The 24,644-nt window shown below is 38.6% G+C and overlaps 1 protein-coding gene across 1 annotated transcript in view; it reads right to left on the bottom strand.

Moving 5' to 3' along the window:
* Window positions 1-3,047: 3,047 nt before the first annotated feature.
* The window catches only part of LOC112047877 (transmembrane protein 64), a 44,560-nt gene continuing 22,963 nt past the window's right edge, over window positions 3,048-24,644 (bottom strand). Inside the window, exons 2-3 of the mRNA XM_024085159.2 lie at window positions 15,906-16,061; window positions 3,048-6,594 (exon numbers count right to left, since the gene is read on the bottom strand). Of these exons, the coding sequence (XP_023940927.1) occupies window positions 6,472-6,594; window positions 15,906-16,061 (279 nt within the window). The 3' untranslated portion in view covers window positions 3,048-6,471. The remainder of the gene's footprint in view (window positions 6,595-15,905; window positions 16,062-24,644) is intronic.

The raw sequence follows: 24,644 nt of genomic DNA, 5'->3' as shown, positions 1-24,644 counted from the left end.
GAAAGCTGAAAGAGAATATTGACTTGATCGAGAGTGTAATTAATAATTTCATGACTTGAGGTTTTTTCAAATTTTTCAATTTTATGTTATATCTCGTTTTTTACCCTCTTATGGATGTTTAGCCCCTTAACCAATAGTAAACGGAACGCGCAATATGATTACTAAAAACATTTTCGCACCATCCATAAAAACATAACTTCTAAAATGGAACTAATCAAACAAAGTATCTATTTTCAATAGATGTCGACAAATGTGGCGCCTGTAGCCATGTGGAACGTCTATTCTCTTTCTATTAACGCTTCGAAAATTAAATAATGTATGGGAATGACATTCATTATCGACAGGTCACGTGATCGAGTTGTCGATCGGTGTGCCTAGTGAGTTTTCAAAATTTTCATACTGTTACTGTCACGTAACGTACACGCAAAATTTATATGGAATTGAAACTGTTGTGCAGTGCCTAGTGTTTGTCTAAGGAATTGGAACAACGCCATCTAGTGCCATCTAGTGCCACTAGATGGCGTTGTTCCAATTCCTTAGAAATTCGCCTTTACGTTACGTGACAGTAACAGTATCAAACTGCCACTAGGCCCTCAGATCTGTCACTCCCATACATTTTGTTAGTTTTCGAAGCGCTAGCGGTTGTAGAAAGAGAATCGACGTGCCACATGGCTACAGACCCAGGCCATAAACTCTATTACGTACGGCAAAGACCTTTAGATTTAATTTGGCTATTGTCATACAGTTTGCCAAACGTCAAGTAGTTCATGGATTTAGGCAAATATCTTGAGGTTACAGCGCCTCGTCACGCGTTTACGAGTAGTTGGGTACTTGTGGCTGCGTCGTTAATAACTAGGGCTGCCACCGTTTTATAAATTACAAGGTACAGTTATTGATTTCAAAAAAGTATATTGATTAATTAACTTTGAAAGTTTATTGAAGTCGTTACATATTTTTTGGAATTTACTCCTTAAGAATCGATTTTTCATTTATAGCCCCAGTATAGTATGAAAAATTTTAAATTATGGGTGGTAAAATTCGATGAACGAATGACAGCGTTACGTTTTTGTGCGCAACCTATTCTGCGCACCTTTCACAGTGCACTGCCGCTTACAGCGTGCACATGCTGCGGGGCAACATACACCTATTTAGACAGTCGATCTGAAAGAGTAAACTCCATTCGTGCGTCGGAGCTGACACACACTTTTCTACACTTAACAAATAATTGTCACAGCTAAACAGCTGCACTGTATTGGACGGTTGTAATCTAATGTAGTTAGTAAATAATAATTAGCAAGTACAACAAATAATAAGGCTTTGTTAAATTTCATAAATAAAATATTTGGTGTACAAATATTTTACGTATGTATGTCTTAAAGTACAAGAAAATAACGTACAATGCTTTAAAAAAAATACGAGTGGCAGCCCTGTAAGTAACCAGTATTGTTACAGAATCGTTATCAAACGTGGAAATCTTTCATGCATAATACGTACCTACTATTTATAGCCATATATTTTATATTTTTTTCTTTATGCATATATTAAAACTTAATTGCTGTTCGTTAGTCTGGCTTAAATTCGAAAACGATTTGACTGATTTATCATTGTTCCATTTGCTGTAATACAGAGATGATTTAGAACAATCGAGAACTAAATAAAATAAAATTAATATTAGTGATAGCGTGATAGCCCAGTAAATATGACCTCTGCCTTCGATTCCAGAGGGTGTGGGTTCGAATCCGATCCGGGACATGCACCTCCAACTTTTCAGTTGTGTGCATTTTAAGAAATTATAAAATACGTGTCCTAAACGGTGAAGGAAAACATCGTGAGGAAACCTTCATACCAGAGAATTTTCTCAATTCTCGGCGTGTGTGAAGTCGCCATTCCGCATTATGACAGCGTGGTGGACTATTGGCCTAACCCCTCTCATTCTGAGAGGAGACTCAAGCTTAGCAGTGAGCCGAATATGGGTTGATAAAGAAATTATGTGCGAGAAAATTGTAATGTAAAATAAAGGAACGTAAGCACAGTTGAAACATATAGTTACAGGAGGAAGTGTGAGATCGAAACCAGTTTACCCAAGAACCGTTGCTTTGTTGGTTGCTAGTGTCTAACAGACTGATAACACAGTAGATATATTACAAGCAGTAGTTGGACTTCATACTAAAGGTCGAAACGCGAGCTATACCTACGCAGCTCGTACGTGGGGTGATCGTGGGGTGAAGACCGTTGCGACTGTGCCGCGGTGACGAACGCAGTGTATTGGATTTTTTAATTATGACGACTAGGAAAAAAGTTATTATTTTTATAAAGTTTGATTAATATTTTGTATTCTAAAGGCATAATTTAATAAATATATATACAAATAAATACTTAAATGATAAAATTGTGTAAATAGGTAAATGACGTAAACGTTAATATAATATTATTAAATAATTATTTATTAACTTCTTCATTTAGGTTGTTTTCTTTGATTATTATGTAATACATAGATTTAAATCTTATGACATGTATGTTTTGTATACCTGTATTTTAAGGTAATAAAGAAGTTACGTAAAGAAGTTGTTTGAATTTAACAACATTATTGTGTTGCTCATACTTTAATGTATTTGAATAAAAAAAGTAAAGAGCCAGCTGATATCAATATACCTATCCAGATTTTTTTATTAAACTACTAGCGAACCCGGTCAATCTCAATTTGTTTTTTGTAGTTCCTTCCCTACATGCCAAGTCAGGGTCAATTTTTTATCGTCTATTCTATAGTGTGGGGGTATCGTTATCGGTATTTTTGTACATTACATAAGGGGTTAAAGTGCTAACATAATCTACGGAACCCTACACTGCGCGTGGCCCGACACGCACTTGACCGATTTTTTATTATTTGGTCACCTAGTGTGGTGGTAATAGATAGATGGCATCACCAAAATAAATATATGAAGGTCCTTCAAGATCATTGATTAGTATCAGCCTTATTTAAATCTACCAATCAAAAAACAACACGCATTTTATTGATCACTTCCTATTTTACTACAATTTACAAAGTATTTTATTTGTTTATTTAAAAAAAAGTATATTTACAATCAGATAACTAAATGGAAACACAAAGTTGGCAAATGTAATTAAAATGCTGGAGGCAGGCAGCCCTATCACATGTTTACGGAGCGCGCGGCTGTAGGTATTTATTTCAAAAATATGGCCGAGTTATTATACTGCTTGTAATATATCTACTGTGCTGATAATAATTTACAAACATGTTTTTGTTTCTGCTTTCCTAACGCTAAGTACACTACAAACAAACCCAAATCATTGTCTTCAAAAGTAGAATATGAATTACATAAAGGATGTAATGTTCGTGGGTCTAAATCCAAAATAAATTTAGAACGTCTGGTTGGCTACCCCTGGCACATATAGACGGTACGTACAATTTCCCGGGGAGTCCTAGTTGGCGACCTCTGGCATATACAGAAGGTAGGTGCAATTTACTATGTAGTGAATTTTACCCGGGAAGTCCTGGTTGGCGACCCCTGGCATATAGATATAGAAGGTACGTACAATATACTATGTAGTGAATTTTACGCGGGGAGTCACAGGTAGAAATTATTAATCATTTACGCTGTGACCTTTAAAGATCTTGATAATGGCCGTACCCACTTACCTACGCTACGCTGTAGCGAAATATCCTGAAGCATTAATCAGAAATTATATAACTTGGCAGTCCTGCCTCAAAAGTAAAATGATTTTTGAATTCGTCTCAATCCCTCTCTGTCTATAATGTCGTATTCGAAAGAGAGAGTGATAGAGTCCAAACGTAATGTAGTATTTAAGACGTACTGGTCAGTAATGACAAACTTGTGAATATATACACTACGCTCACACTAACCAAAAAAAGTTTAAAATTTGAATAACAATTTCAGAAGTAGATGTGATGAAAAACTGAAAACCGTTTGCGTCCTTACACCATTTTAAAAGGTCATTGTGAGGGGAAAATTAGTTGAATTGCAATAAAATATTTACAAAACAAGAATATTACAATCTACACCAAACCGCACACCCAAAACTAAAGAGGCAATAACTCAAAAACTTTTTGAAGAGAGGCGAAAATCTGTTTGAATTTTTAAACATAAATGCAGACTCAAGTAGTAAATAATTTTTTAAATGTGTTTTATTAATCGGTGGGCATTGAGGTAAGAAATTCAATAGTGTGTCGAAATTCAAATTTTTAGGTTTTTAAAGTTAGCTCCCTTTAGATCTAGGCGTGCGAAACTATAACATCTATAAATATAACTTTAATATCACAGGTTTGTAAACCTCTCATCGTCGTCCGAGGCTCATGCAAGATGGCGTGCCGACTAGTTCAACGAGCGTGTCAAACGTCTACGTCAGTCTGACAACATTGTCAAAACATTAATTTGTTTGTGATGAACTCTCGACTAGTCTGGTGCACTTACACGGGAAATTTATAGAGTGCTTGGCAATATGTGAGCAATTTGGTGCAATACAATTGTTGCAAATTGCACAATGAATTTATTTATAGTGAATTTTCTTCTTGGCTTTTTCGTTGGTATAGCCATGTCTCGCTTTTGCAAGGGTTCGATATATTGTATTGAACTATTGCCTTGTTTTAAATTAAAAGCACAATGCTTTCGTCGGCTACACGTAATTCAAACAATCACAAAATTCCAAATGAGCCTCGGATTACATGTAGGATTCAAGTTGGCTCATTGGCTAGCACCTCAGTGCAATAGTCACCGTATGTCATGACTAGTTGGAATATATTTTCACTGTTCAATACAGCACCGATCCGGTATAGACTCCTCAGACCAATTACCTTATTTATTATTATAGGACCTGCCTCGCTAGAGGTTAGAATGTCATTCAAACATCGGCTTTAACTATAGCATGTGCTTCTCCCATTTGCAATTTGAATAAATATTGTTTTATATTTTCCTCGGCATAATATGAGAAATCATGTCCCTAGAAAACCTGTCACTTAGCTTCCCGGCATCCCTTCGTAGACCAGTCTTCATGAGTCTCTATCTAAGAATCTAGCGATTGGTGACACGATTTCTCATGATATCCCGTCGAAAATTTCAAAAACTTAAGTTTTTCACTTGGGATCTGGACCCTTCAAAACTTACAACTTATCGTGGTGGTTCCACGGTCCAAACTCCATGATTGCTATTTACCGGCTAATGGCTAGTTTGTCATTCCATGCATAGGTAAATAGGATGGTGGGATACCTATGCAAGAGATGAAAAACTTTCAGCCTTCATACAATGAAATATGTCTGGCTATTGCAAGCACTCGTTCTAATACACAAGAGCGAGATGCACGATTTTTAATGACCATAGATTTAAATCTATGGTCATTAAGTCACTCGGGTAATGACATTCGTATTGAACAGTAAGACAATGTCTACGAGTAAGTAAAGCGACAACCGTATCCTTTACATTTTTTTGCATAATATGTGAATTTCATTACCTTATTTGAATATATTTCAAACGTGACGATATTTTTAAGATTTTCAGTTAACATTGATGCACCATTTAAATCGACAACATCGAACAGAACACATGGAAAGACCTTCTCTGGAAGCATATTTTCTTTTCTTATTAACTAAAATTAGTTATACTCACATTTCCAAAGACTTTTTTGGTACTTGACCACCGCAGATGGGGTCGACGTTTTTCTGTTATCTTTTTTATCAACCATGTCTTCAAGTAAACCTGTTAAATTTTGTAATAAGACTATTTAATTATAACTAGGCCAAGAACAGTAATCTTCAAACACTGACACTGTCTCCATCAGGAGTGGGATCGGTTCAAAACTAGTTTAACTAGATATTGCACCATTAACTTAACTATATTAATAGCCGCTTTACAGTCTCACATTTAACGGTTGTCCACTGTCACTATCACTAACCGCATCAGAAGTGGGATCAGGATAGCGTCTGCACCTAGTCTTCACTGGCACTAATCCAGCGGGATCACGTGAGCGTTCGCACCTAGTTTTCCCTGGCACTAACCATATCAGAAGTGGGATCACGTGAGCGTCTGCACCTACCTGTCATTAGCACTAACCGTATCAGAAGTCGGATCTCGTAAGCGTTCGCACCTAGCTGTCACTAGCACTGACCGCATCAGAAGTGGGATCACGTAAGCGTACGCACCTAGCTGTCACTGCTGTTTAGCATATCAGAAGTGGGATCACGTACAATCTTTAATTCAAGCGTTAACGCTATACAAAAGTTTTACTTTGCCGGGCGTAGCACCCGGCGGCCAGCCTCTAGCTATCACCAACCGCATCAGAAGTGGGATCACTTTCGATCTTCAATTGAAGCGTTGGTTCGGACCAGTCTAACTGGGACTCTAGATGCTATACAAAAGTCTCACGATGGCGGGCGCAGCACCCGGTGGCTAGCCCCTAGCTGTCGCTAGCGCTGTCTGCCTCAGAAGTGGGGGCGGTGTGCTAGCTCGAGGAACTGCTGGATGACAGAGTGTCGCGTCCCAACTCCGCCGCCATGATAGCTATCGTGAGCTCTTTGCGTGCCTTCTGCACCACCCACACCATGAGCGTTATGCCGATCAGTATCTGGAAAATACACAAAATACACGTTGATTTATGTAAATACACAAAATACACACTTTCTGACGTCTCGGACAGTGCGTCTCTGCGAGTGTAGCAAAGCGTAAGTCATAAAGTACGCTGAAGTCAAGATGAGTGATGCGACTGCAGGTAGAAGGGAAACGCGCGCCGTTGCGTCGCTGCGTGCCCGTTGATACCTAATATTTAGCATTGCGCATCTAAACTCGTTCGTTTCGAGAAGTCATAAAGTTTGTAGCGGACTGTAATAATCTACAATTACAACATCGGAACAACAATAAAAGTAAAGGCCAAAGCGTCATCATCATCATCATCAGCTGATGGACGTTCACTGCTAGATTCTTGTATGGATTTCCTCTGTCTGCATCTAAGTTTTCTTTCTTGTTTTTCTGCGCTTTCGGCGCGGTATCGCCATTCTAGCACCTTGGGAACCCAACGTACATCAACTCTTCCAACTACGCAAAGCAATCTAAAAATTTCAATCTTTTTGAATACCAAATGATTCCTTAGCACATGTTTCAAAGGCGTCTTCAAATGCAGATTTATGTAGGTAAACATTTCCCAAATATTAATAGTCTCTATACAGAAGGTGGATAGATGTGTATCCATACAGTAGTAGGGGAGCCAAAGAGGGAATTTTTGCAGTTACTCGAGCGCGGCATATAAACTTAAGGGACTAAATTAAAACTTGCACGTTGTTGAGTACCTCTACCAAGAATGAGCCCTTAATATTCGTGAGTAGGTACGTTTAGGTCAATCAAAAAAAAAAACTAACTTCAGAAATACTCAACCAGCACGTCAGATAAGGCTAAAGTTGGTTAGTTAATTACTAAAAGGTGTGCATTTCGAAAATCTAACGATTTAAACGTAATCTAATGGAATGGGAGGGTTACAAAATAAAACCATTATATTTTAGTTCTCAAGATACGACCGCGATTAATTTTTTACTTATTTTGAAGGAAATAAGTTCTTAATTAATCGCTAAAATTTTCTGACAATTTTAGTACCTAAGCCAAAATAATAAAAGTGGCTTTCAAAGTCTGTAGTTTTTTAGTAGAAAAAAGTAAACAACCATTTATTCTTCCTATCATTTTATCTATCACAATCTACCAAATGTCCTCATGACGCTTTAGTAACTGCAAATTTAGCACCCCGGGCTCCTATACTATAGTAGTGTTTAATCACAGAAATGGCGATGACGATATAGAGCACGATACCACGTTGTTCTCTACGATCACAACAAAGATATGAATGTACCAGCATTGTACCAATCACGCGGCGGGGTATAATTAGATTTGGATTCCTCCTCCGCACCGGGCGAGCGGGACGATTGCCCTCTCTTATCAGTTATCAATGGATCATGTTCTGAATATCATCAGTATCGACCCATCAGAGGCGTGCATAAGGCTGTTGGTCAGGGTATGCACTAGTAAGACAATTTAACCAAACTGGGAAAATGTGATAAGCAATTAAGCGGTAACAAAACATTTGTTAGGGTATGCAGTGATTCAATGCATATATGAAGTAAAAAAAAATATTTTAAAAAAAAACAAGAAAAAAAAGGGCACGTCACTACATCTCATATTCGGCTCACTGCTGAGCTCGACTCTCCTTTCGGAATGAGAGGGGTTAGGCCAATAGTCCACCACGCTGGCCCAATGCAGATTGGCAGACTTAGCACACGCAGAGAATTAAACAAATTCTCTGGTATGCAGGTTTCCTCACGATGTTTTTCCTTCACTGTTTGAGACACATGATATTTAATTTCTTAAAATGCACGCAACTGAAAAGTTGGAGGTGCATACCCCGGAACGGATTCGAACCCACACCCTCCGGAATCGGAGGCAGAGGTCATATCCACTGGGCTATCACGGATGGTTAATATAGATAGACTGTGCGTAGTTCCCATTCCCGTGGGAATACGATGATAAAATATAGCCCATTAACTAGCTGAAAATGTAGCTTTCGATTCGTGAAAGAATTAATCGATCTAATGTATTCGTAATCGTATCAAATTAGATTTTTAACAGCGCCCTCGTAACAATTTTTTTGAATAAAGAAATATTTGACTTGAGGTCATTTAATTTTTCTTTCTATTCAGACACGGAAGGACATTGCAGGTCCGGAAGACTGATCCTGTTTCGGGGGAACATTTTAATCCGGCTATCTGAAACAAGTATTTTTGTATCTTGCTTATGATCTCTTATGATGATGTCTTAAAGTCTATCTTTATAATATTCTAACTACTAACTATCTTCTTCTAAACACATACATAAAAGCAAAAAGTCACTCATCACGATATCTAGAAAACCGCTTGACATACAAACTTGAAATTTGGCAGAGGGGTAGTTTATAGTTAGTAGACGTCTGGTAAAAAGTCTGGACGTCTGGTGGATTTTCGAGAGGGCCCGATTAAGGGGGTTTTAAGGGCGGAAGAAATTGCGGGCGTCCGCTAGTTTTTAATATTTTGTTCATCGCTAGATTGTCCACATACATGCAGCTAAAAACAACAACAATTTTTTTTTTCACAAGTTAGCCCTTGACTACAATCTCACCTGATGGTAAGTGATGATGCAATCTAAGATGGAAGCGGGCTAACTTGTTAGGAGGAAGATGAAAATCCACACCCCTTTCGGTTTCTACACGGCATCCTACCGGGACGCTAAATCGTTTGGTGGTATGTCTTTGTCGGTAACTAGCCACGGCCGAAGCCTCTCCCCAGCCAGACCTGGACCAATTAAGAAAAACTCAGTACGCCCAGCCGTCGAAGTCGAACCCAGGACCTCCGTCATGTAAATCCACAGCGCATACCACTATCCGTAAAATTTCTACTTAAATACCGCGCCAAATTAGATAAGCATGAATCATTAGGTTATAACCCAATCGCTATCGTTTTAGCCAAATTTTTAATTACTTTATCTACGCATAAAGCCGTTAGGGAATTTAATCTAGGAACATTTTGTCGATATCTACTTACTAACAGCTATTTATCTTTCGATTCGACGTTAATTATAACAAATACAATCTATACTTATATATAAAGGTGAAGAGTTTGTTTGTTTGATTGAACGCGCTAATCTCAGGAACTACTGGTCCGATTTCAAAAATTCTTTCAGTGTTAGATAGCCCATTTATCGAGAAAGGCTATAGGCTATATATATTATCCCTGTTTTCCTACGGGAACCACGCGGGTAAATCCGCGCGGCCTCAGCTAGCTTGTTATAAGTGCAAACTACTAACCAATTTAATTTATAAGCAACTATAGTACTTGTAATTTGATGACTATGTGGCGCAGTGGTATGCGTGGTGGATTTACAAGACGATGTCATAGGTTCGATCGTTTTATTGGGAGTTTACTGGAAGAGAGTATTGAGCAGCACAAGGTTACTGTTAATACCTAAAAAAATTTCTTTCAAATTCTTCAAAATCTTAAAAATGAAAAAGAGTATTTTGAAATACGTCGAGCGATCTGCGATACTTTTTGGCGATCATCAGAATTTCTTAAATATAATGTCCAAATAAAAGGCGGATTTTGTAATTTTCATGATTTGGATGGATATAAGTTTTCCTTCTAGAACATTTATGGTAAGCAACAGGAAATGGGTTATGAATGATAATATTTACCTATTCAGTTGATTGGTATACAATTATACATTCGTCATAAATTTACAGACTACAATTAATACCCACAAACCTAATTAAATGAATACCTGATAAGATTACAATTTCAGGTTATCATTTACTAATATCTAAATAATATACGATTGTACTTGACAGAATAAACCGAAAATTGTTTTACCGACAGAAAGCTACATTATTTGTGAGTTTCATAAGCTGTAATATTATGCTGTAGTATTCGTATTCCCAAGGAAACAGGAACTACGCGGGTAATCACACTTCACACTATCACATCACACTAACATTATAATGGCGAAAGTTTGTGTGTGTGTAAGTATGCTTGTTACTCTTTTACGCTGCGGCTACTGAAGCGATTTGGCTGAAATTTGGAATGGAAATAGATTTTACTCTGGATTAACACATAAGCTACTTTTTATCCCGAAAATCTCCATGGTTCCCGCGGGATTTGTGAAAAACTGAATTCCACGCGGACAAAGTCGCGAGCGTCCGCTAGTCTAATATATAAAATTCTCATGTCACAATGTTTGTTCCCATACTCCTCCGAAACGGCTTGACCGATTCTTATGAAGTTTTTATGCATATTCAGCAAGTCTTAAGAATCTATTTTTCTACTATCTATTTTTCAAACCCCTAACTCTAGGGGTAGGTTAAGAATAGGGTAGGGTAGGGTATGAGTCAAAGCGAAGCTTGACCTGGTCCGCTAGTATGTATATAGATATACAAATTTACTGTGAGAAGTTGAACCTATCAACTAGAAAACTAATTAAGCTAACGCCAGTTCACTACATCCAATTAAGAGTCCATAAATAGAGTTATACCCAATGATAATTTTACACTATAGATCGGTTACGTCCCTACAAAATCACCGCAAAAAGTGATCCGATCCGAGTGAACTACAATTAATTCCATTATATATATATGTATATGCAGTTTTTACATTTCCTCAACACACAACTTGACATTGTAGTCGATATTTAGGTATTATTTGTATAAATAACGTTCGTTGTTGACCACAACTAACATTGAATTGACTATAAAGGAGATGGTCCATTTCAGGTCCACTCTTGTACCCCGTATCATTATAATTAAAAAAAATACAAGGATTTTATTAAAATTTATTAAAGTGAATAAATGTAACTAAATATAAAGAAATCAATAAAAAATAAAAACCCAAGTTTTTGATTTATATCAAAATGGCGCCCATAGAGCAACTATGACATGACAATTGACAGCAAACGTCAAATCGATTACAACCCGCGGCACGTAACTTTAGCGCTGACCGTTTATGCGCAGATGTCTAAAATACGGTATCGGAGGGGGGCTGCAGGTATGAAGGGCGGGCGTGCGTAGCGTCCGTAGCGGTGATTGGCTCTCTAGTCGTATTCGGTCCCCGGCACTGATACGACGCTCCGCGAACTCCCAGTGTACAGTCGCGTTCTGAATTGTTTTGTTATTGCTATTAATTTTTATTGTTGGTTTTCGTTAAGTTTACTTGTTAAATATATATATTTTAGTTTGTTTGAGACTTTACAGTGAATATGTCTAGAAAAAATACTGTTTTGAGAAGACAGGCACGGAAAATGGTGCATGACGTGCATTGTTTTTTAAAAAGAGAATCTTCTGAATTAATATATTCTTTAAAACAGCTCAAAAGTGAGATTGGCGAAGCTACGAGTATTTAGAACTTACATATCTAGACTTACATTTATCTGAATTAAAAAATTATAATTGCAATAATGTTTTTATTTTTTACATTCTATATACTTGTTAAAAAAACGATGTCTTTGAAAATATTTGGAAATTTGAACTATAAACTACTCGTATAACACCTACACTGTGAACTTTGTAATATAGAAGTAATAACCACAATATTTTATTTAATAAGTATAATATAATTATGCGCGCGTGACAGTACCTATGCACAGCTATACCCCACATTTCGTTTATAGCTAGACTTACTATTTAACATAAACATTAAAATAATGTCATTAAAATTATTTACTTATTAATTAATAAACGTAATAATTGTATTGTGTGCGCGACAGTACCGATGCGCAGCTATCCCCACCGTGTTTCGCTCAGCGCTAAAGTTACGTGCCGCGGGTTATACTGTATTGAAAACGTCATCTAACCGCCATTATTACCCTTAATAATGTTGCATTTCTTAGGAGATAATGAATATTATTTCGAAAGAATTAAAGTAAATTTGTAGATATGTATAATCAAAAATAGTTAAAAAAAACATTTTCTTTTATTTCCGCCAGAGTAAAATTACTGATTCTGGACTCCATACAATTTTGGACCATCTCCTTTCCTCCTAATTTTTCATGCGCTAGTAACACATCTAACAGTATTTAATATCATTGGTTATACCAGTAAGAGGTTGGTGTTGTGACATTTAGGAAAAGGTCGAAGGTGTGACATTTCAAATGCATCAGAGTCTGTGGCCGAACTAAAAGCCTTCGCGATAATTGAATGAAGGCTGAGGCTGGAGGGGTTTCTCGTACGGATACACGCAGTCTATATATAGAGGGGATCAATACGCTATACGATACATGCCCACCGCATATTTGTGCATTGCATACGCGCAGTGGCGTGCACGAGGTCGCCAACTGGGGTAGGCATTATACATCATTATCAACCTATTTAAACCGCCCATTACAGGGTCAGGCCTCCCTCTTTACAGGAGACGGGATATGGAGCTTAGACTCACCACGCTGCGGATTAGTACTTGGCGGGCTAAAAGTGACAATGTTAAATTCATAAAAGATCATGGTTAACTTTACTCCTGTACCGCAAGTAACTCAAGTAAAAATATGTATTCACTAGCGGACGCCCGCGACTTCGTCCGCGTGGAATTCAGTTTTTCACAAATCCCGCGGGAACCATGGATTTTTCCGGGATGAAAAGTAGCCTATGTGTTAATCCAGAGTAAAATCTATTTCCATTCCAACTTTCAGCTAAATCGCTTCAGTAGTAGCGGCGTTATAGAGTAACAAACATCCATACATACATCCAAACATCCATACAAACTTTCACGTTTATAATATTAGTAGGATAGGATTTAGCCCTTGACTACCATCTCACCCGATGAACTTTTAATCCCGAAAAAATCCATGGTTTCCCGAGATTTGCGAAAACTGATGATTTTGATAATATGAATGTTTGTTACTCTTTCACGCCTCAACAACTGAACCGAATTAGCTGAAATTTGGTATGAAAATATATTATAGCATGGATTAACACATAGACTACTTTTTATCCCGGAAAAATCCATGCCGAGGGATTTGTGAAAAACTAAATCACACGCAGACGAAATCGCGAGCGTCCGCTAGTTGTAAATAATAAAAAAAAAATAATAATAATAATAAACCATTTAAAATTCGTCACCCCTGCAATACGAGTATTCTTGTTACTCTAGCGTAGGCCCGCTCGATATCATCGTCAATTTGTAAATTGAAATGTCAATTGGCATCCTGTTGTGACCCGGTGCTCACTTGCTCCGTCCAGCGATGGTTGATTTATATTACAAGAGGGAATTGTTTTATTACGGCATTCATAAAAGACAAAGAGACGGTGGCAAAATGATCATGTATACTAGACTAGCAGACGCCTGCGACTTCGTCCACCCTTAGACTCATTCGTCCAACCAAGATAAAATCTTGAAAAATATTTTTTTAGGGTACTTAACTCCCCTGCATGTAAAGTGGGGAGGAATTATTTTTTCTCGTTTATTTCTTATTCTCGGGGTATCGTTGGATAAGTCTTTGAAAGATATGAGGGGTCTTATATCAACATTTTTCGATTTAGGGATCCATTTATAAGATATTAAGCTTTTAATAGCAAATGTTAGAGGCCCCACTGTCTATCGGCTAGACGGTCGTTTGTGGATACGTGAAAAATTCACGAAAGTAGGAATAATAAAATTACAATGAAGACTTTAACAGATAAGTAGCAATTGCACTAAGCAATACAAAGTGAAGATGAATTTTTTTTCGTCTATCCCATGGTGTGGGGTATCGTTATCGGTATTTTTGTGCATTACATAAGGGATTATCTGGTAACTTAATCTACAGAACCCTGCGCGTGGCTCGACACGCACTTGGCCGGTTGTTTTCTTATTAATTGCTAAAATTCAACCCTTTGAAAACGTATTGAAACACTCAGCACTTTAAATGTGAGCGAGCTGAAGGTCTTCGCGGGGTGAAGTGGCTGTTTATGCAAACGTTACGAAGTCAAACGCTCTCTCTAGCAGTTCGCACAAAAGGCTGTTGTGCTGGAAATAGCGACACACTTAGCCGGCTTTTCATGGAAACTGGAGATGTTTTATTTTTAATTTTAAAACTATTTCATGTATTTAACGAGCATTTCTCTTTATTTATAACTGGCGAACGCCCGCGACTTCGTTCGCGTGGAATTCAGTTTTTCACAAATCCCGCGGGAACCATGGAATTTTCCGGGACGAGAAGTAGCCTATGTGTTAATCCAGAGTAAAATCTATTTCCATTCCAAATTTCAGCCAAATCGCTTCTGTAGTCGCAGCGTAAAAGAGAAACAAACATACTTACACACTTACACACAAACTTTCGCCTTTATAATATTAGTGTGATTTACTAACAGACTTACCGCGGTTTCCATTCCCGTGAGAATCATCATCATCATCAATATCAACCCATATTCGGCTCACTTCTGAGCTCGATTCTCCTCTCAGAATGAGAGGTGTTAGGATAATAGTCCACCACGCTGGGCCAATGCGGATTGGCAGACTTTTGAGACGTGATATTTTCTTAAAATTCACAGAACTGAAAAATTGGAAGTGCATTCCTCTGTCCAGCGGTATGTCAGGGGCTGGCCCCTGAGGTGGGTCTGGGCCCACCCTAGGAAATATTCCTGCGTCAGATATCTGAGACCATCATGGGTCACAAGTAAGCTTGCCAGGTGTCCGGCTTTAGCCGGACATGTTTGGCTTATTGCGGTCGCGTCCGGCCAAATATGTACATTTTCGGCCTGTCCGGCTTTTGTCAGGCTTTTTGTCAGAGTGGCGATTCTCGTTAACTTAATAAACATTTCAAATTCGTAAACGAGTTTTTTTATTATAAATATTATGTCCATCTATATATATAAAAATAAATTGCTGTTCGTTAGTCTCGATTTAGATTCGGATTTATCTTATCTTGGTCTTGAAATGTTCGTGGAGGTATAGGGAAGGTTTAAAAGGTGAGAAAAATTAGAATAATTGCCGGGAAAACCATAAAAACAACCCTTTTCTATTTCCCATACAAACGTTTAAGAGTCAAGGGGTAGGGTATGGTAGGGGTAGAGTAGTGTAGGGTAGGGATAGGGAAGAAGTGCACATAAGTCAAAGCGAAGCTTGACCGGGTCCACTAGTCTTTTAATAAATATCAAATATGCATATATCTGGCACACTCCATCTTCGATCTCATCCTCACTTCACATCACGTATAAATACTTTTTTCAACAGCCCAGCTGTAAAAACAATAAGTTTGGCAATAAAAAAAAAAACATGTCCGGCTTTTAGGGCAAAATGTCCGGACTTATATAGTGCGAAGTCCGGCCTTTGCATTTTATGGCCTGGCAACCCTAGTCACAAGGCTACAAGGCTGGTGTAAAAAAAAAAAGAAAAACGGCTAAAGGGTCACCTGAAACGCGAACACGATGTACCCGGTGACGTGCGACTCGTGCAGCACGTCGTGCATGGAGCGCAGCGTGGAGCCCAGGTACACGTTGATGACCTGCGCCGGCAGCAGGCCCAGCAGCGTCGCCAGGTGGTAGCCGCAGCCGCGGACGTCGCTCACCTGCAAACAAACAGACGAATAAAGGTCCGTTTATATCTACAGACATTTAGCGTGCCAGACACGTGCCGTGACAGACAAAATAATATTCTACTATACAGTGTTTCATCATCATCATTATCAACCCATATTCGGCTCACTGCTGAGCTCGAGTCTCCTCTCAGAATGAGAGGGGTTAGACCAATAGTCCACCACGCTGGCCCAATGCGGATTGGCAGACTTCACACACGCAGAGAATTAAGAAAATTCCCTGGTATGCAGGTTTCCTCAAGATGTTTTCCTTCACCGTTTGAGACACGTGATATTTAATTTCTTAAAATGCACACAACTACAAAGGTTGGAGGTGCATGCCCCGGACCGGATTCGAACCCACACCCTCCGGAATCGTAGGCAGAGGTCATATCCACTGGGCTATCACGACTCTCGTTAGTGTTTATTAACGTATTATATCGTTGACAGACATGGGCCGCACACGGCCAGTATTCGCGGAAAGAATATTTTGTCTGTGCGGTTCATGTCTGTAGACTCTACATGAAACCTGAACTAAAATTGACAGCGCCTTACACAAATGACAATGACAATGTTCGCTATTAAGACATTAGCGCTGCGTCTGGGGGACTTCTTTCATGAAAAGGACTTAAAGTTCTCTAGCTACCTGCTGGGCAGTGTCAATAGACGGTGTCTGCCACGCTACTTGTCTGTGACGCACTGTGTCTGTAGATATAAATGGACCTTAACTCAGCATCATCATCATAATCATTATCAGCCGATAGACGTTCACTGCTGGACATAGGCTTCTTGCTTTGACCTCCAAGCACAACGGTCTAGAGCAGCCAGCATCCAGCGACTCTCTCCAACCCACTTGATATCCTCGGTCCACATAGTGTGAAGTCGACCAACACTGTGCTTACTCGTCCGGGGTGGCAACCCCAACGTCCATCGGCTCGATGGTGTTCGTATTTATTAAGATTTCACTCTGGATTAACACATAGGCTACTTTTCATCCCGGAAAAGTTTATGGTTCCCGTTGTATTTGTGAAAAAGTGAATTCTACGAAGGCGCCCGCTAGTAATAAATAAAAGCTAATAATATCATGCCGACCTTAGTAAAACAATACGCAACGCAACCACCACGATAAAACAACATGCAAACTGTTTAACTTACTCGTAGCACAGTACAACATAAAAATAAATAAATAATTAGCAAACATTGGATGTACGCTAGCACCACTGGCACGGCAGTCGCGAGCAGAAGTCGTAAACGTTAAAATAATCTCGCATGTAAAACTGGAAGCAATTATTTTGTTTCTACTTTGTGCGAGTAGATTGCGTTATAAGCTAAGAGCCTATCATGGCTAGACCTTCTTCATTTATTTAGTTTACTCGTAAATTAAAGTAAATGCTAAAGTATGTTATCAACATCATATCAGGCGATGGACATCCACTACAAGATATAAGCCTTTTGATGGGTCCTGAGCGGACCGCATCCAACAAAGCCCTGCGACTCACTTGATATCGTCAGTACACCTGGTGGGGGGTAGACCAACACTGCGCTTTCTAGTGCGGGGTCCAGCACCTTGGCACACTAACTTCGAGCGGCCCTTCAAACTATGTACCATGCCCATTTCCACTTCAGCTTCGCGACTCGTTGAGCTATGTCAGTGATTTTGGTTCTTCTGCGGATCTCATTTCTGATTCTATCACGATCACTGCGTGATCGAATCATCAGCATAGCTCGTTCCATCACCTGCTGTATGACTCTGAGCCTTCTTACGAGGCCTATAGTTAGTAACGGATAGCCAATTATGGAGTTTGGATAGTGGTTACTTTTCGAGGTAGCAGGTTTCAATAATCCAGAATTCCAGACTCTACTATCTAAGTAAAAAGTGTATTTTTTATATTTTAATGATAGTGTTTTTCGTGGGGTTTCCACAAAGTCAAGTGACTGACGCTTGGTGTTATTACAATAAATATTATAAAGAGGTGCAGTGCGGACTTCGGCAAGGTATTCCATCCAGCCCGAGGTTTACGAAATTTTTTGAAGTCTTTTGATGGGTTTGTTTGTTCACTTTTTTGTTTGTTAAGCTTGTTAGTAAAGTAGTTTCAAATGTTACTTCGCCGCTTTGGTACGCCGGCGAACATTTTGCCCTAGAAGAGTGATAAAAAATTTTTCTTCAATAAGCATACTTTTATTAAGCCAATTATTTAACCAGATCCTTATTTATACATCTTAATTACACTTCACAGGTGCTTCACAGATGGTAGGTAGATACTGTCATAACTAACTAACACACTAACATATTGTAATTTACTTGTAAGTACCTTTGTTAACTAACATTACTAACATTAGCATAATAAAATTTAATTGATTTTATGTAATTTAATAATTTTATGGATTTTATTATATAAAATAAAGATCATTATTATTATTAGAAATTATCTTTTATACGGGGGTATACCTGGGTTCCCAGGGCCGACGTTGTATAGGTCGGTGAGCATTCGCTTTTTCAGCTTTTATAAAATGAGGAAGGTCTAGCCATAACAGACTCTAGTTCTATTATACATATTATAATACCGCACGCTACTTGGTAAAAGGCCAGCGCAATGTAACAAATCGTTAGGGCGGCTTAACTTGCTACGGAGGCACATTATTATCCTTGTTTTGCCTAAGGGCGAATACACACTGCATCCGATGAAAATACATTCAGTTAGGTCCAACATGCGTACTACGACACAACTGTCTAACAGCGAGAGAAAGACAAATATCGACTAACAGCGGCGTAATCGAAAATATTTTCTTCCTTTTTTTTATTCTATACAAGTTAGCTCTTGACTACAATCTCACCTGATGGTAAGTGATGATGCAGTCTAAGATGGAAGCGGGCTAACTTGTTAGGAGGAGGATGAAAATCCACACCCCTTTCGGTTTCTACACGGCATCGTACCGGAACGCTAAATCGCTTGGCGGTACGTCTTTGCCGGTAGGGTGGTAACTAGCCACGGCCGAAGCCTCCCACCAGCCAGACCTGGACAAATTAAGAAAATCTCAATCTGCCCAGCCGGGGATCGAACCCAGGACCTCCGTCTTGTAAATCCACCGCGCATACCACTGCGCCACGGAGGCCGTCAAACCGGCCGGCGGTACGTCTTTGCCGGTAGGCTAAATGAAATGTCTCTACTTTTGCATACAATTACAAGGCTTTCAACAACGAGGGATACTTATGTATATTCGGTGACAATGCAATATTAAGGTAACGAACTCAAGGTCGACTGAGAATCGGAAAGTTGCTAATGAAACTCCATTAACTCTAATATAATAAAAATTAAACCTTTGAGTTTTTCAACCATTAACACTCTACTTAGGTGGTTTATATATTACTAGCGGACGCCCTCGACTTCGTCCGCGTAAATTTACTACTACCCCTACTCTACCCTATCCCTACCCTACTCTACTCTACACCTACCCTACCACTACCCCAACCCTACCCTACCTAACCCCTACATCTACCCTACCCCTACCCTACCCTACCCCCACCCTACCCCTACCCTACCCCTACCTTACCCCTACCCTACCCCTACCCTACCCCTACCTTACCTACACCCTACCCCCATCCTACCCCTACCCTCCCCGTACCCTATCCCTTTCCTACCCCTATCCCACCCGTACCCCTATCTCACGCCTATCCTACCCCTACCCTACCACTTTCCTATCGTACCCGTACCTCTACCCTACCATTACCCTACCTCTACCCCTACCCTACCACTACCCTAAACCCAGCCCTAAACCTACCCTAGCCCTACATTACCCCTACGCTTCCCTACCCGTACCCTACCCTACCCTGTAACTTCTCTTACTCCTACCCTTAGCAAAATCGGTCCAGTCCTTCGAAAGTGGTGGTATGACCAAGAGAAATAGAGACTTCTATGCTAATAATATAAAGAGGTAAAGCTCGTGTGGTTGTAGGAGGTAATCTTTGGATCTACTGGACCGATTTGGAAGATTGTTTTACCAATAGAAAGCTACGTTATTTGCGAGTGTCATAGGCTATGTTTGATCCCCATATTCACACGGGAACAGGAACTACGTAAATGTAAGCGCCGGGCGTCATATAGCGGAATTTCTGCGTCTTTTAGAAATTTTGTATTATCTCCGAAACTATTTAAGCAATTAACATACTGTAAAGGGCAAATCTTATCTCCATAATACCCTTGTTATTATTAAATAATTTATTTTAATAAGGATTAAAGTTTAGTTGTATAAATAATGACGTAAACCTAAGTATATAAAATTAATATTTTTTAAAACACAAAAGGTACTATATCTGCTAATATATAGAAGACTAGCGGACGCCCGCGACTTCGTCCGCGTGAAATTCGATGTCAACTTTACTACTACCCCTGCCCTACCCTTTCCCTACCACTACCCCAACCCTACCCCTACCCTACCCAACCCCTACCTCTACCCTACCCCTACCTCCACCCAACCCCTACCCTACCGCTACCCTACCCCTACCCTACCCCTACCCTATCCCTTTCCTACCCCTATCCCACCCGTACCCCTGTCTCACACCTCTCCTACCCCTATCCTACCCGTACCTCTACCCTACCTCTACCCTACCTCTACCCCTACCCTACCCCTACCCTACCCCGGCCCTACCCCTACCCTACCCTTCCCTACCCGTACCCTACCCTACTCTATAAATTCTCTATCTTACTCCTACCCTTAGCAAAATCGGTCCAGCCCTTCGCAAGTGGTGCGAAGGAATGACCAAGGAAAATAGAGACTTCTATGCTAATAATATAAAGAGGTAAAGTTTGTGTGGTTGTAGGAGGTAATCTCTGGATCTACTGGACCGATTTGGAAAATTGTTTTACCAATAGAAAGCTACGTTATTTGCGAGTGTCATAGGCTATGTTTGATCCCCATATTCACTCGGGAACGGGAACTACGTAAATGAAAGCGCCGGGCGTCATATAGCGGAATTTCTGCGTCTTTTAGAAAATTTGTATTATCCCCGAAACTATTTAAGTAATTAACATACTGTAAAGGGCAAATCTTATCTCCATAATATCCTTGTGATTATTAAATAATTTATTTTAATAAGGATTAAAGTTTAGTTGTATAAATAATGACGTAAACCTAAGTATATAAAATTAATAATTTTTAAAACACAAAAGGTACTATATCTGCTTATATATAGAAGATAGATATATGGTGTCGCGGACTTTTTTGTAGAATTTTTAAAGATACATCAAGTCTCCATACATTAATTTAAATTTTACACAATAGTTAAGGCAGCGCATGCGAATAAGTCTGTTTAAGAGGATTTTCAGTCCGACCTGTATGACAAAAACTGTGATAACTCGGCTAATATATATGATATCAATATAACATATAGCCTATAGCACTCCCCGATAATATAGCATTCTACTATTGAAAGAATTTTTAAAATCGGACCAGTAGTTCCGAAGATTACCCCATTTAAAAAATGTGACAAACTTACAAACTTACAAACTTTACCTCTTTATAATATTAGTATAGAATAGATTTAGTTATATATATATATATCATTATAGTATAAGTATTAATTTATATGATTTAAGTGTCATTTCGTGAATCTGATTTAAGGCCCATCTATCTATACTTATAATAAATCTGTAGAGAGGTCAATTCTGTACATGAAATATATTTCCAAAAAAACTATCAGGGGGTAATTATTGATCGATACTGATGCGACAAAAGCGCTGTGACAGCCCAGTGAATATGACCTCTGCCTCCGATTCCGAAGGGTGTGGGTTCGAATCCGGTCCGGGGCATGCACCTCCAACTTTTCAGTTGTGTGCATTTTAAGAAATTAAATATCACGTGTCTTAATCGGTGAAGGAAAAATCGTGAGGAAACCTGCATACCAGAGAATTATCTTAATTCTCTGCGCGTGTGAAGTCTGCCAATCCGCATTGGGCCAGCGTGGTGGACTATTGGCCTAACTCCTCTCATTCTGGGAGGAGACTCGAGCTCAGCAGTGAGCCGAATATGGGTTGATGACGATACTGATGCCAAAAATGCAATCAGTAAAATTTTTGGCTGTCTGTCTGTATTTTCGTTATAGAAACAAAAACTCGACGGATTTTAACGAAACTTGGTACAATTATTCTTTATACTCCTGGGTAGGTTATAGTATACTTTTCATCACGCTACAATCAGTAGGAGCAGAGCAGTGAAGGGCAACGTTGAGAAAACGGGAGAAGTTACTCCATTTTTACAGCGATATCGTAAGGGCTGGATTAAAGTGGTGTGAGGGCGGACGATATTAAATAAAAAAAAAAAAACGAAGTCGCGGGCGTCCGCTAGTAGAATAATAAAACCTTTAACATAATTTTAGTAGGCACGAACATGTTTTAACAACAAAGGAAGGAAAACAACGTAATAAAAACCAATGTGTATTTTTAATTGTAAACTCAATTGACACGAAAGCGCAAACAAAAGTTATTTTTGTCATTAAAACAACACGTAAGTAGTTTATAAACGGCTCATTATGAATAGTGGTTCTCTTTTAGCATTACTTCACTTGATTGGTTTGTACAGAGACAAGAGCACTCACCACTCGTATAGATATAATTAGTTAACAATAAAGTAAATTAACAAAGTAATTACTTTAGAAATTGCTAACAAATGCATATAACTTAACGTTATTGGTTTTAGGAAAATGCAATTATAACTTGGTACCACAATACAATGGTGGGGTGATTGGGGAAGTCATAATGGGGGAAAACCTGGGGTTTGGACAGGGGAGGGTATGATGAGGGAAAAGGGAAATTCTTGCTATACTTGTGGTGAGGCAATAGAAAGAGCAAGACACTTATTGGTCGTATGCAAGGTATGGAGCCAGCCAATTCACTAACTTTGACGTACTTATGTTAGTTACCATCAAATCAATAACAAACGCATTTTTCGTATTCCGTTAAGTCCATTAGTAACAGAAATCAAAAATATCAACTGGGCAATGTCATCTACCTATTATATGATATCCACGAAGCAATGTCACCTAACTACTCTACGATATCCACGTAGGGTTTTCAGTAGGCGCAGGATGTATATTTTTACCAAAACCTAATTTAGATCAGTTAGCATTAAATAAACAATGAATAAGAAATCACGTGACTTTAGAATTACTAACAATAGAATAGATAGTTGGTCAATTCCGCATAATGTCCACGAACATACGGTAAAGTTAGTGAATTGGTCTGCTTGGTGTCTTACTCACACCATGATAATAGAGTACTTCAAATCATACACGATGTCTTTCAGTAGCTAAAGCTCAAATAAAATTAACAAGGAGGAAGGTACAGGTACTGTGGTACAGGCGTCCGCTTAAATAACATAAAAATAAAAATCTGAAAACCCCCCCGAATGTCATGAAATTATTAATTACACTCTCGATCATGTCAATATTCTCTTTCAGCTTCCATTTGAGACCCCAATCGAGTATATTTGCAGACATTCGGTTATTCTTCGCCACTTTCACCCCTCCCCACATCTTTTAAAGCTCACTCCACTTTATCAAACATGTCTAAGAACACTCGTACATAAGTCACCTTTTTTAAAAGTTGTCTGTGGCGGAGCTGTCAAGCTGACATGTAAAATCAGCTGCTCCTAGAAATTAATTTTAATAATTTAAGTTTTAATTGTTTCTTTTAACTTTTTAATGTTTAAAACATAAACAACGTTAATACATTTATAGACTTAAGTTGTATCAGTGTTAAAACAAAGTATCTCTGGCTTACGTAGCTATAATTAAAATTGCAAGACCAGGTGACAGTAGAAAAATTTGAAACTCAACGAACAAAGGAGTTTACCGGGGGAGTATTGCTTTTATTTTCTTTGTTATTTGCCCTTAAACCATACTATAAATTAAGGTTTATTGCACATTACACTTTTACATTCCCGTTAATCGCGAGACACGTCCCTTCACACAGAAAAGACAATAGTTTCCTCACTTTGCTTGACTGATAGTGGAAGCAAAGTCGACGTAAATTTATACTGTCTCAGACAACAAAAACATACACTACAACATAATACCTCGAGCTATAATACAGTACTTAAAGTTAATTTATAGTTTCCACCTATTAAATTGCTTGCTTGAAGAGAATAAGTTGTATTTTCCAAAAGCAATCTTTAACAAAAGTAGCTACCTACATAAGTTATATTATATTTATGTTATGTGTGTTGAATTACACTTTCATTCCATGGTAACTGAGAAATACAAATATGTACTTGAAATACTAAATTAGAATTTATTTGACCTAAACTTCAGTATAGACTTTTAAACAATTATTATTACTCATTTTATTTTACATCTCCCTTTTTCATTTTCATTTTCCTTCTTTTGTATGTCATCTATTTTCCTTCTTTAACATTTATTCTGATTGGTGTGTTTCAGGAACACTTGTATGATGGCACGTCCAATGTTAACTCGACGGGCAGCCGCTTTGGAACAACAACTCCAACTAAAAAATGCCCTACTGGAAATCAAGTCACTGAAACAACTAAATTCTGATTTGTTGAAGGAACATGATGATAATGAAG

The sequence above is a fragment of the Bicyclus anynana genome, chromosome 15 (assembly GCF_947172395.1).
Source record: "Bicyclus anynana chromosome 15, ilBicAnyn1.1, whole genome shotgun sequence".
In the NCBI taxonomy this organism is placed as follows: Eukaryota; Metazoa; Arthropoda; class Insecta; order Lepidoptera; family Nymphalidae; genus Bicyclus; species Bicyclus anynana.
Note: the sequence above shows the minus strand (reverse complement) of the source record. Positions and strands in the feature narration are given on the sequence as shown.